This window comes from Sus scrofa, chromosome 6 (assembly GCF_000003025.6).
Source record: "Sus scrofa isolate TJ Tabasco breed Duroc chromosome 6, Sscrofa11.1, whole genome shotgun sequence".
In the NCBI taxonomy this organism is placed as follows: Eukaryota; Metazoa; Chordata; class Mammalia; order Artiodactyla; family Suidae; genus Sus; species Sus scrofa.
Window position 1 is genome coordinate 109183856 of NC_010448.4, and position 15026 is coordinate 109198881.

General features: G+C 39.8%; 1 protein-coding gene and 1 pseudogene across 5 annotated transcripts in view; one reads left to right on the forward strand and one right to left on the reverse strand.

Moving 5' to 3' along the window:
• The window catches only part of OSBPL1A (oxysterol binding protein like 1A), a 244221-nt gene that overhangs the window by 186126 nt on the left and 43069 nt on the right, over window positions 1-15026 (reverse strand). For all 5 annotated transcript variants that reach the window (XM_013999263.2, XM_021096189.1, XM_005665323.3 and 2 more), the window contains exons 3-4: window positions 11247-11332; window positions 10007-10081 (exon numbers count right to left, since the gene is read on the reverse strand). In XM_013999263.2, the coding sequence (XP_013854717.2) occupies window positions 10007-10081; window positions 11247-11332 (161 nt within the window). The remainder of the gene's footprint in view (window positions 1-10006; window positions 10082-11246; window positions 11333-15026) is intronic.
• On the forward strand, window positions 6343-7066 carry LOC110261183 (annotated as a pseudogene).

The window sequence follows — 15026 nt, forward strand, 5'->3', positions numbered from 1 at the left end:
TGATTCAGGAGAGCATCCCATGTGAGAGCATAGACTTGCCTCCAGCTGCTGCCCATCATCCTTCCACAGGTGTGCCCTCTCTGCACTCGGATAAGCCTGTTGCACACTAACCTCCACCTCAATCTGCTTCCTCAGTGATGTGTATGCCTATATTTCAGGGATATCATGTTCCATTAAATGAAACAGTATATGTCAAATTATTTGGACAGTGCCTGACTCATAAGCCGGCATTGATATATGCGCATGAGAAACTGTATCCTAGGGAACAAGACAGATAAACTCATTTAAACCCCAGCATGACATGTATTCTCAAGGTGCCAGGTGAGAGATAAAGAACATAGGAAACACAGATTTTTCTTCTTTTTTCTTCTTCTTCTTCTTTTTTTTTTTTTTTTTTTTTTTTAAGGCCACACCTATAGCATATGGAAGTTCCCAGGCTAGGGGTCGAATCAGAGCTATAATCACTGGCCTACACCACAGCAACTCCAGATCTGAGCTGCATCTTTGACCCACACTGCAGCTCACAGCAACACTGGATCCTTACCCCACTAAGTGAGGCCAGGGATCAAATCTGTATCTTCATGGCTATCAGTTGGGTTCTAATTCTGCTGAGCCACAATGAGAACTCTGGAAGCATCGATTTTAGATGTATTCTCACTCTGCTAGAAGATACTAAGTGGAACAAAGGTCAGTACTTCAATCCAGTTATTTACTATATTGACTGTACTCATATTTAAACTTATTATAGATGTTAAAAATCAGAATTAGAACTACACTTGAAAAACAGGGAATAAATGCTAAAAACATCTTAAAATTCTGGTATATTAATTTTTAATAAAGAACACCAGGGGTCGCTAATGTACCAAGAAAAGCCCATGAGTCCCGCTTACAATTCTGGGAGCTGCATTTTAAATATTTAAATGAACAAGAATTTAGAATGCTTTGTAACAAACCACATTCCTGTTCAACTCATCCTTCTATCAAATCGCCAAATCTCACTACTATATTTTAAATTTATCTTCATGGTAAAAGATCACATCAGAACAAAATAATTTGATGCCTTTCATGAGTGCAATTAGAAATTAAACTTTTTGCAAAATTCAATCATGCTTAGATATTGAGCACATAAATTTTTAATGTTTCCTATGTGGCATAATCACTTAGCTTCAGCTAAGTTTTATTTTGTAATACAAATGATAATATGCATTCTAATGTTCAAATCAGCCTAAGGCCTAATTTAGCATGGTCTTATGTTCAAAGTTCAAGAAAATAGCCAAATATGCAAAGAACTGAGCACAGATCAATGAGCTGATTTGATCTAGATAATTACACAGATGGTAATTATGCAGTAAGACTTGTGTTGTGCTTGTGGAGGATATCAAAAAAGTGAAATGTGTTACTTCCTTAGAATCAAGATTAATACAGTCTAGTGGTAAAGTTAGGACACTTACAAAAGTAATTTTGATACAAGGTTAACGGTGAAAGGTACTGTAATATTCTGTGGAAATTTGGAAAATGATAGCAGGAAGTCAGGAAAGAATTTATGACGACAGCATTTGAGCTGCACTTTCGAGAATGGATAGACCTGGAGTTCCCGTCATGGCTTAACAGTAACGAACCTGATCAGTATCCATGAGGATGAGAGTTTGATCTCTTGCCTTGCTCAGTGGGATGAGGGTCCGGTGTTGCCTTGAGTTGTGGTGTAGGTGGCAGACTCGGCTCAGATCTGGCGTTGCTGTGGCTGTGGTGTAGGCCGGCAGCTGCAGCTCCAATTGGACCGCTAGCCTGGGAACGTCCATATGCTGCGGGTAGAGCCCTTAAAAAAAAGAAAAAAAAAAATGGGTAGACTTGGTCCATGTGGAAATAGATAGCCAAGAACTTTCTTGGGTACACAGAAGAGTAGGGAAATAAAGGAAAATAGCAAGCAGTTTACATACAGGTCAGGAGAATTAAACTATTTGCACCTCAATTTTTGACCCTCCCTCCACCCCACTCAGAGTCAAGCATAGCAATTAACCCACTACCTTTATTTTTTTTAGTATAACAGATACTTTTTCTTGGCCTTAGTAAGACTCCCTATCTGGATCATAAGTATCAACATATGAAAAAAGACCAAATCGTGTGAAATGTACTAATTCAAACATGCTTAACACACACTTGCTGGGTTAAGAATGTATATGAAGATTAGTAAAGTGTGAATGAGAATAATAAACTCATTCTTCTTTAACCTGTGATAAATGTACATCAATCTTCCAATGACGGGATTATAAAATAACCTCCAGGGAGTATGCTGGACTAAGGTTAATAATCAGAAGGAACAAGAAATATGTCCTATGTCACAGTAAATTTATCAGATCATTTAAATAATCAAAAGAATTACCAGGAAAAAAGGGTGAAGCAACTTTTGGTTACAGTGGCATAAAGAGAACAGTGAACTGTCATCCTGAAAGAGGAGTATAAAATTGCACAAAATTACAAAACTATGCGTTTCATTCTGTTGAATCTCAACTAAAGACAACAAATTGAGAGCCATACTCAAAAGAACAAGAACTTTGGGTAAGAACACCAGGAGTCTTTTAGCCTTCTAGCCACAGGCTATCATTTCCCCACCCTACCTCTGCCCCTCCAGGAAGTCTGACCAGGCCAGGGCTGACAGTGAAAACCAGTAGCTTTGCCAGATGGAAGTGTCTTGGTTTGGAGCAAAAGGCCAAGAGGCACTATCAGTAAAAGTAGCAAATTCAGTAGGAAACAAACATAAAAATAACAACCCTAAAGCACAAGGGTGCTTTTCCAATTGGAATGTATTAGCTTTTTTTTTTTTTTCCATGCTGTGACTCGGATGTACTAGCATTTCTATTGGCAGCTTAAACACACACATTTATGATCTGACCATTCTGTATTTCAGAAGTCCAAAAAAGGTCTCACTGGGCTAGAAGTAAAGTGTTGGCTGGGCTGCCTTCCTTTGCGAAGCTCTAGAAGAGAACTCATTTCCCGGCTTTTTCCATCTTCGTGAGGCTGCCCACATTCCTTGGTCCTCAGTCCCCTTCCTCTCCTGTCCAAGCCAGAAATATTGCATCTTTCTGACCATTCTCTCCTAGGCACACCTCTCATTCTGACTCATTTTCTGCCTCCCTCTCGCACTTTGAAGGACCTCTATGGTTATCCTGAGACCACTAGATAATCTAGAATAATTTTCCTATCTCAAGATCCGCTGATGAGCAACCTCAATTCCATCAGCAACTTTCATTTCCCCTTGCCATGTAACCGAACATATTCACAGGTTTTAGAGATTAGGATGAGAACATCTCTGGAAGGCCATTATTACATTTAACACATAGGGTAAATGGCAAAACAGCTTGGAAATGAGAGAACCAAAGGACCTGGTAAGCTGCCCACACATTCCTGGTTAGCTGTGCAGAGGAAACAAGAGAAGGCCCCACAGAAAGTAAAAGCAGAGGCGCAAGCAAGAAATGGCCGACTCTGACAGTGTTTTCCAACCTACACACAGATCCATTCGCAGAGGGTAGAGCTTTATAGGATTAAGTTATCCATCACATCTCTACCCAGACACTGGCTAATCACTAAGCTATCTGGATGCAGGGGTGAACTCCAAGAAACCTAGTCTCTTTGGGGTGTTTTATCAAAAACACTATACATTGGGTAGCTTAAACATGATTTCTCACAGTTCTGGAGGTTGGGAAGTCCAAGATCAAGGCACAAGCAGATCTGGTGTGCTAGACCTTGCTTCCTGGTTCACAGTACTGTCTTCTCACTTTGTCCTCACATGGCAGAAAGGGAATGAGAGTTCTCAGGGGTCTCCATTTTAAATTAAAAAAAAAAAATGTTTTTCTTTTTAGGGCCATAGGTGAGGAATATGGAAATTCCCAGGCAAGGGGGTCCAACTGGAGCTGCAGCTACCAGCCTATACTGCCGTCACAGCAATGCTAGATCCAAGCCACATCTGTGATCTACACCACAGCTCAAGGCAATGCCAGATCCTTAATCCACTGAGCAAGGCCAGGGATCAAACTCATGTCCTCATGGATACTAGTCAGGTTCTTAAGGTGCTGAGCCACAACAGGAACTTCTAAAAAATATTTTTAGTCCATTCTTTTTTTTTGGCCTTGCCCATGGCATATGGAAGTTCCTGGGCCAGGTATCAAACCCATGCCACAGCAGTAACAACACCAGATCCTTAAACACTAGGCCACCAGGGAACTCTCTTGGAGGTCTCTTTTTTTTTGGGGGGGGGGTCTTTTTTTTTAGGGCCACACCCACAGCATGTGGAAGTTCCCAGGCTAGGGGTCCAATCAGAGCTGTAGGCACCGGCCTACGTCACAGCCACAGCCACTGGAGGTCTCTTTTATAAGGGAACTAATGCCATCCACAAAGGCTCTCACCTAATCACATCCCAAAGGCCCCATCTCCTAATACCATTATACCGCAATTTGAATGTGCACCTTAGCGGGGGTGGGCACCACATCCAGTCCATAACAGGAACCATGTTAAAACATTAAAACAATTTTTTAAAAAAAGAGCAGAGATATCAGCAGCCCAGACATATCCCAGATTTCACAGATGAAGGCCAGACAAGTTAATAAAAAAATAATAACCTCCAGGGAAAAACAAGAGAATTCAGAGTTGCTAAAATACATTATCAAGAATGTCCTTTTTTTTTTGAAGTAATTATATTTAATGTAAACAGACAGTACTATAACTAAAAAGGCAAGGTAAAAAATTCTAACTGTTCATGAAACAAACACATAAGAACATGCAGTAGTTGATAGATACGCCATGGATTATTTACGAAAATATTGCTGGTGTAGCTATCCTAGAATCAGACAAAGCAGACTTTAAGGCAAGAACCACTACAAGGTTACAGGATTTACCAATACATGATTGGATTGGTAAAGAAATCAAACCACTAAGAACATACAACAGTTCTAAAACCATATACACCCAATAACATTGTGTTTGTGAAGCAAAAATTAGAATGTCCAGTTTCTAATAAAAGCCTGTGAAACATGCAAAGAAAGAGGAAAAGTATGACCCACAGTCATAAAAAAGCCTATAATAGAAACTAACTTTCAGTGGGCCCATATGTTGAATTTAGCAGGTAGTATAAAGCTGATGTTATAAACATGTCCAAAAAAGTTTAATACCCAGAGCGATAAAATGGCACACTGAAGAACATTTGTATAACACAAGAGACGGCAGGAAAGGAGGAACAAAGCAACAAAAATCCTGAGTCATATAGAAAGTGAATATAAAATAGAAGATATAAATCCAAGATTATTAATAATTAAATGTGGATAGACTAAATACTAAATCAAAAAGGGAGAAATTTTCAGACTAGATAAAAACATACAATTGAATTACATGCTGTCAACAACAGACGCACATTAGATCCAAAGACACAAAGACGCTGAAAGTAAAAGGAGGGGGAAAAACATAATATAACCAGTAACTGTAAGAGGAACAGATTGGCTACATTAACATAAAACAAAATAAACTTTATGATAAGAAAGATTACCCAAGGCAAAGAAAGACATTTCATAATGATGAAAAAGGTCAATACGTCAGGAAGGTATATCCCATATAATCCACATCATCACAGTGTAACAGATATACACCTCTTAATGGAGCCACAAAATTTATGAAGCAAAACCTGACCAAATGAAAAATACACAATTCAAGAATCATAGTTGGAGATACCAATACCTCACTCTCAGTATTTGATAAAACAAATAGAAAATCAGGTCAATGCTAAGAGACTTGAACAGCCCTATAATTAACTTAACCTGCCATTTATAAAATACTCCACCCCAAAGGAGAATTTTTTTTTTCCCAAGGATCCAAGGAATATTCTCCAGGATCAATCAAATGCTATACTGTAAAATAATTCCTAATAAATTTTAAGAGAATTTAAAATACATTCTTCAAAAAATAATTCAGAGCACCTTAGTGTATCATAAGGGAAATAAAATTAGTCATGAACAACAGGAAAAAGTTTGGGTAATCTCCAAATATTTGGTAAATAACATACTTCAGTATAACCTATGGGTCAAAGAAGAAATAACAAGAAAATTAGAAAATATCTTAAAAATGAATGAAAACAAAAACACAAATGTCAAATTTTATTGTATGCAGCCAAGAGGAAAATTTGTAGTTTTAAAAGCTATAGAGGAGTTCCCGTCGTGGCGCAGTGGTTAACGAATCCGACTAGGAATCATGAGGTTGCGGGTTTGGTCCCTGCCCTTGCTCAGTGGGTTAACGATCCGGCGTTGCCGTGAGCTGTGGTGTAGGTTGCAGACGCGGCTCAGATCCCACGTTGCTGTGGCTCTGGTGTAGGCTGGCGGCTACAGCTCTGATTAGACCCCTAGCCTGGAAACCTCCATATGCCGTGGAAGCGGCCCAAGAAATAGCAAAAAAAATAAAAAAATTAAAAAAAAATAAAAGCTATAGAAAAGAACACTTTTCCGGTAAGCAGCCTGAGGTAACCTCTAAAAATGGTTCACTGTTCACTTGACCCAGAAAACCCCACAAAATCATGCAAATCAAGAGGTTCAAATCTTCGTGTTTGCCTTAAGAACACTCGTGAAACTGCCCAGGCCACTAAGGCTATGCATATTCGAAAAGCCACCAAGTATCTGAAGGATGTCACTCTACAGAAGCAATGTGTGCCCTTCTGTCATTACAATGGTGGAGTGGGTAGGTGTGTCCTGGCCAAACACAGGGTCAGTGGCCCAAAAAGAGTGAATTTTTAATGCACATGCTTAAAAATGCAGAGTGTGATACTGAACTTAAGGGCTTAGATGTAGAGCCTCTGGTCATTGAGCACATCCAGGTGAACAATCCCCCAAGATGCAGCACAGGACTTACAGAGCTCATGGTCAAATTAACCCTTACATGAGTTCTCCCTGCCACACTGAGATGATCCTTACTGAAAAAGAACAGATTGTTCCTAAGCCAGAAGAAGAGGCTGCACAGAAGAAAAAGATATACCAGAAGAAACTGAAGAAACAAAAACTTATGGCCCAGGAATATATTTCACAAAAATAAATGCAAATAAAAGTTAAAAAGAAAAGAACAAAGAACTCGGGAGTTCCCATCGTGGCTCAATGGTAACGAACCTGACTAGTATACATGAGGATGCAGGTTCACTCCCTGGCCTTGCTCTGTGGGTTAGGGTCTGGCGTTGCCGTGAGCTATGGTGTAGGTCACAGATGTGGCACTGCTGTGGCTTTCGTGCAGGCCAGCAGCTGCAGCTCTGAGTCGACCCCTAGCCTGGGAACTTCCATATGCTGCACCTATGGCCCTAAAAAGAAAAAGAAAAAAAAAAAAAAAAGAAAGAAAGAAAGAGAAAAAAACAAAGAACTCAAATCAATCTAAGTCTTCCCTTTAAGAAACAAAAAACAGAAAATTAAATGAAAAGAGAAATATTAAAGCAGAAATCAATGAAATAAACAGAAAAAAAATTTTAAAGTCCATGAAATATTGGTTCTTTGAAAAGATCAACAAAGTTAACAAATCTTTAGCTAAATTTAAAACAAAAAGAGAATATAAAAATTACCAAAATCAAAAATGAAACCAGGATAACCAACCCTACAGATACAGAAAAATACCTAGAAAGATAAAGTAACCCAAACTGACTCAGGAATAAATAAAAAATCTGAACAAATCTATATTAAATAAGTAAATTGATTAATAATTTCAGATCTTCCCACACAGAAAGTCCAAGCACAGATGGTTTCACTGGTAAATTCTATCAAATCTTTACAAAAGAAATAACACCAATCCTTCATAAGCTATTTCAGAAAACAGAGAAGGAAACATTTCCCAACTCATTCTACAAGGCCAGTTACCAAAGCCAGACAAACATATCTCAAGAAAACTACAGAGCAGTATCTCTAATGAATACAGACCCAAAAAATTCTTAACAAACTATCAGCTCACAGAATCCAGCAACAGAATCCCCATACCAAGTGGGATTTATACAGGAATGCAAGGTTGGCTTAATATCTCCAAATTAATATACCATATTAATTATCAATAGATTAATGAATAAAAATCACATAGTCATCTCAAAAAAGAGGGAAAAAATTTGATACTCATTCATGATTTAAAAAAAAAAAATCGAAACAAAAAAAAACCTTTAGGATTTCCCACTGTGGCTCAGTGGTTAACACACCCAACTAGTATCCATGAAGATGCAGGTTCGATCCCTGACCTTGCTCAGTGGGTTAAGGATCCGGTGTTGCCCTGAGCTGTGGTGTAGGTCACAGACACGGCTCAGATCTGACATTGCTGTGGCTGTGGTGTAGGCTGGCAGCTACAGCTCCAGTTCAACCCCTAGCCTGGGAACCTTCATATGCCTCGGGTGCGGCCCTAAAAGACACACACATACACACAAAACCTCTAAATAAACCCAAAATAGAAGAAAGCTTCCTCGACCTAATAATAGGCATCTAAGAGAAACTTAGAACTGACATCATACTCACTGATTCAAGATTAGATGCTATTCCCCAAAGACCAAAAAACAAGGCAAAGATTCCTGCTCATTTTATTTATGCAGCACTGTACTAGAATCTAGGTGGTAAAACAGAGGGGAAAAAGGATTCAGATTAGAAAGGAAGCAGCACACTTGTCTTTCACAGATGATAGGATCTGGTATATAGAAAACCCTATGAAATCTACAAAAACCTACTAGAACTAAAAACAAGTTCAGCAAGTACACAGGATACTAGAGCAAAATAAAAACTAGCTGTCTTTCTATATAGCAGTAGTAAGAAATTGAAAAAGAAATTGAGAAAAATGCCATTCAAAATAGCACCAAAAAGGATACAATGCATAGAAATAAATTTAACCAAAACAGTACAAGATGTGTACATTGAAAACTTCAATACATTGTTGAGAGAAATTAATGATCTAAATAAATGGAATGGTATTTGATGTTCATGGATTAGACGACAATATTGTTAAAGTAGCATTTCTTCCCAAACTGATCTATGGATTTAAGACAATATAATCTCTATCAAAATTCCAACAGATGTTTTTACAGAAATTGACCGAATAATCCTCAAATGAATATAGAAACAAATTTTTTACTGATAATAGCTAAAATAAATTTTCATTACTCAATATCAAAAGTTAATTATAAACCTAACGTAATAAAGATGGTGTAATATTGGTATAAGAAAAGAATATAAATGAAAGAAAGAGGATAAAAAGTCCAGAAATAAACACTTACATTTATGGTCAAATGATTTCCAACCAAAATGTCAAGGCAAACCATGGGAAGAGAATCTTTCCAATGAGCAGTGAATAAATTCAAAATGTGATATATCCATGTAATGGATATTACTCAGCCATGAAAGGGAACAAATTATTGATACATGCTACAGCATGGATGAAGCTTAATATTATGCTAAATTAAACAAGTTAGACACAACTATATGATTCCATTTATAATAGATTCTAGAAAACAAAAGTATCTATAGACAGAAAGCAAATCAGTGGTAGCCTGAGGCTTGGCTAGAAGGAGGAAATAAATGCAAACAGGCATAAGGAGACTTTATAGGGGAATGGAAATGTTCTAAAACTGGATTGTAGTGATGATTGCACAACTGTGTAAAAGTACAAAAAAGAAATCACTGAAATGGACACATACTGCAGGCGAGTTTCATACAATGTAAGTCATTTCCCAATAAAGCTGTTTTGGTTTTGTTTTTGTTTTTAAAAAAGAGAGAGATGGTAATTTTCCATCCCTAGAGTATACAAGCAGAGACTGAACAAGTTCCCATCAGGGACACAAGGGGACAAGTCTCCATGACCTTCATACCTGACCTCACTGTCCATCACTAAGAGTGTGTGGCCTTTTGACACAAAATGCTAGTTTATACCTTTTTTGTGGCTTTTCCCAGTTGCTATTCCTAAAAGAGAAAATATGCATGACTGTTCTTCCAAATATTTCACTTGCAAACATTGAACATAGAATGCTTTTCACCTTTCGTCCCGTAAAGGCAGCCCGATGAAGCGGTGTGTCTCCCAGGTCATTTAATACATTTACTTCTGCACCAGCCTAGTAAACAGGAAAGCTTTTAACATCTTCCACATTTCAAGAAACATATAAAGGTGAGAATAATTCCCTAAAAATATATTAAGTACTTTTTAATGTAAAAAAATTGTTAATATTGACTGGTTGTCCCTACTAAATATAAATTCAGTTCATAGTAAAATAGTAAACTTTCTGAAAGGTCAAAAATCTACCTGATAGGTAGAAAATAAAAAGCTACTTTTCTTTAAAAATCCATACACCCTTCACTCTACTTGAGAAACACTCATAAAAAGGGAGAACCATTTCTGAATAAAATAGCATATTTTCTTCACCAATTTATTAAGTTTAAGCAAAAAAAAAAAAAGATATGAACATTTATTGAAATAATAAAGGAGCTGGAGGTTTAATGACTGCCCTTGGCTCCTGATTTTCAGGTTTGGGGCCGAAAACAGATTAATTTTAGGATGCAATGCAACTTCAGAACTATCACTATGCAAAAAATTATTTCAGAATAGAGAAATATGAGTTCTTAAATTATATAGTACTCATTAAGAGAGTCTGACATTTTTTAATTACAAAGGATGTGCTTTGGGAGTTCCCGTCGTGGCGCAGTGGTTAACGAATCCGACTAGGAACCATGAGTTCGCGGGTTCGGTCCCTGCCCTTGCTCAGTGGGTTAACGATCCGGCGTTGCCGTGAGCTGTGGTGTAGGTTGCAGACACGGCTCGGATCCCGCGTTGCTGTGGCTCTGGCGTAGGCCGGTGGCTACAGCTCCGATTCAACCCCTAGCCTGGGAACCTCCATATGCCGAGGAAGCGGCCCAAGAAATAGCAACAACAACAACAACAAAAGACAAAAAAAGACAAAAAAAAAAAAAAAAAAAAAAAAACAAAGGATGTGCTTTGGCTATTCTTTTAACTATGTTCAAAAAACAACATAGTAGCTTCATTAATTCATATATCCATTTTTGCAACTTTAAAAAGTTAATAAGTAAAAATCAAGTGACTGAAAAAACAGACTTTTAATTAATCAAGCTAACCTAATTTATGTACTTAGCAAAGAACAATGAAATGGCAAGCAATTTCTTTAAATAGGCCATTACAGCCCAGATGGCTTTTCTAAGACTTTTATAATTTCTATAATAGCAATATTTGCTTCATTCATTTAATAATTAAAGCCATAAATACACCTTTAACAGATCCTGGACCACTTGTCTATGTCCAAAATAGCACGCCAGATGAAGAGGTGTCCAGCCCAAATTAGATTTACTTCTTCCTAAAAAAATGGAAAGAGGTATTTTCAGATGTTATTAAGGCAAATTCATAATAAAATTAAGTTCTCCCTAATACTCTGCTCCAGTACATTGGCCAGTGGCTCCCCTTCTCACTCTGCTGCTGATGAGTTAAGAGGCAGGAGACATGACAGAGGAGGGCGTGCTCCCTGTGTGATGGGTTAGAACTCACAGGACCCAGAATCTGATGCCACCTTCCTCACCCATCATCCTTTTTAAGAGGTTGGAAGGAGACACCATGGGGGTTACATTCAAACTAGGTGATTTCTAATAGCCTATAGCTCTAAGGTGTCAAATATCTAACCTCTGTGCCACCATCAGGCAAAGATGTGGTTCTCTTGGCACAGCAGTTCATAAAAAGCACCTCTCTCTGGTGTGGAGAAAAGGGAACTCTTACACTGTTGGTGGCAATGCAAATTGGTGCGACCGCTATGAAAAACAGTATGGAGGTCCCTCAAAAAACTAAAAACAAAGCTGCCACATTACTAAAAATAAAGCAATCCCATTCCTGCGCATATATCCCAACAAAATGAATTTGAAAAGATACATGCACCCCAACGTTCAAAGCAGCAGTGTTTACAATAGCCAAGACATGGAAACAACCTAAATGTACATCAACAGATGAACAGAGAAGATACACACACACAATGGAATGCTACCAGCCATAAAAAAGAATGAAATGACATCGGCAGCAACATGGATAGACCTAGAGATTATCATACTAAGTGAAGTAAGAAAGAGAACAACCATGATTATTAATACCATGATTATCACTTGCTTATGGAATCTAAAATATGTCACAAATGAATTTATCTTTAGGAAATAGAAATGGACTCACAAAGAGAACAGACTTATGGTTGCCGAGGGGGAAGAGGAAGGACGGATTGGGAGTTTGGGGTTAGCCAATGCAAATTACTGTATACATAATGGATCAACAGTAAGGTCCTACTGGATAGCCCAGGGAACTATATTCACTATCCTATGATGATCCGTAATGGAAGGGAGAGGGGGAAGCAGCTCTTTGAAAACCTGTCCAGTATCAGGAGGGTGGATGAAGGGGGAACTTGTAATGAATCTTCCCTGCAGCGTTTGGAAAGCTATTAGTGCTACAGGCAGTGTCTGAAAGTGCAGTCTTGACTTTAGATAAAATCTCAGGTAACTGATAAGGGTTATCAGGGTGGTAGAGTCCAACTAAATAACAAGAACCAAAAGTAAAGGCAATGAAACGTCAGATCCTAGCTAAGGAGAGGATAAAACAACCGAGCGGGGTGAAAATGAACCATATGATTCAATACAGGAAACAAACAAACAAACAAACCAGCCCTACAGCTTAGAGCTGGATTACCAAAATTCCAAATCAGCCTTGAGAGAACACAGCTTGCCAGAGCCCCAAGGCTCACCGGTCCGGAGGGTCTACTAAAGCCCAGAAGCCCGCTGTCCACCATGCCTCAGGCAGAGCTGGAGTTTTAACGACCACGCTCAGCTCCTGGATTGCAGGTTTGGGGCCAACAGAAAGCTCACCAGCCTCAGCAAACCCTGGACAGACCTCTAACAGCTGCCAGAGGGACTGCCACTAGTGACCCTGTGATGGCCTGCCATTTACCCAACTCCCCCACTGGTCCCTCTCAAATGGGTGCCCTCTGAAACCCCAAGTCCACAGGAAATAAATCCTAGAGCCACAGTTTGTTTCATGCAACATTTCTTTTTATCCTCTGTCCTTAACTGAAACCTAGCTCTTCCTTATGAAAACAACTCACCTTTATCAGGTGGTGCCTGCCAGTTCCCACACCCCGACTGGTCCTCCCAGCACAGAAGCCATGTGAGTCTCCCCATCAAACCCAATGTGGGAGTTCTCATTGTGGCTCAGTGGGTTAAGGAACCCAACTAGTATCCATGAGGATTCAGGGTCAATCCCTGGCCTCGCTCAATGGGTTAAGGCTCAGGTGTCACTGTGAGCTGCAGCGCAGGTTACAGACATGGCTCTATCTGGTGTTGCTATGGCTGTGGTGTAGACCAGCAGTTGCAGCTCCGATTCAACCCTTAGCCTGGCAACTTCCACATGCCGAACATGCGACCCTAGAAAGACAAAACAAACAAAAAAAAAACCACAAAACCCCAATACAGTCATTGGTCAATGACTTCACTTCACAATCCCTCCTTTGAGGCTTTTGTCACTAAACCACAGCTACACCTCCCTCAAATGCCTTCTCTGCTCCCATCTTCCATCTGCCCCATGGCTGCCCCCTCACCTGGCAACATAGCCTCTCTTTCTGTGGCAAGTCCCACCACCATCTCAGGTGCATTACATCATTGGCCCATGAGCTTCCACAGCCCTGCACCCTGTTCGGGGGTGGGTGGTGGGGGGCGTCTCCCACTGCTCTGGCACTAGTTCCCAGAGTTCTGTGCAGACTCCACTTTGTCTGATTAGCCCTTCATTACTGGTATGCCCAAAATGATACAGCCTGGCCCTTTCTCACTGCTTTAATTATTTACATGTTGTTCAATTCAAAAGCCACATTTCCAACTCTCTACTAGACATCTCCACACCTTATGCCTAGGAAGCACAAAGCCAAACTCACCTGCTGTCTCACACACACACACTAACACACAAATCAGGTTCCCCTTCCACACCGTTTTCACAACAGACCGCCCCATTATTCACCACACTTCTCCAGTCAGAAGTGCCACTCCTGCCTGCTTTCTTCTTTCCATCCCCATAATCGTCCCATCAATCCTACCTCCTAAATGTTAATTATACCTACTTTTCACCACTCCCACAGCCTCTACTCCCATCTCACCTAAAATGGTCTCCTCTGGGTTACTAAGGCAGCTTCTGTGGGTCTCCTCACAGCAGCGGTTTACAAATGGGGTCCTCAGAAGTCAAACTTCCAAAAACCTAAATTATTCTTAAAACACTCCAAATATCCTTTATACTCTACTACTTATTATGGATAATCCAAAAATTTTTGATCAGTAAGAAGCAGCAAATTTAGAAATATTTATAGAAAACTGTGGCGTTCCCATCATGGCACAGCGGAAATGAATCCAACTAGGAACCATGAGGTTGCGAGTTTGATCCTTGGCCTCGCTCAGTGGGTTAAGGATCTGGCATTGCCATGAGCTGCGGTGTGGGTCGCAGATGCAGCTCAGATCCAATGTTGCTATGGCTCTGGCACAGGCCAGCGGCTACAACTCCCATTCAACCCCCAGCCTGGGAACCTCCACGTGCTTCGAGTGCAGCCCTAAAAAGGAAAAAAAAAAAAAAAAAAGAAGGAAAAAAAAGAAAAGACAACAAAGAAAATTGTACCAAAACTGACTATTAAAGCACAGGGGGGAGTTCCCGTCGTGGCGCAGTGGTTAACGAATCCGACTAGGAACCATGCGGTTGTGGGTTCGGTCCCTGCCCTTGCTCAGTGGGCTAACGATCCGGCGTTGCCGTGAGCTGTGGTATAGGTTGCAGATGCGGCTTGGATCCTGCGTTGCTGTGGCTCTGGTGTAGGCCGGTGGCTACAGCTCCGATTCGACCCCTAGCCTGGGAACCTCCATATGCCGCAGGAGCGGCCCAAGAAATAGCAAGAAGACAAAAAAAATAAATAAAATTAAAAAAAAAAAAATAAAGCACAGGGAAGTCCCAGCAGGGTAATACACAAGTAACTTCCTCTTTGGATCTGCCAGCAA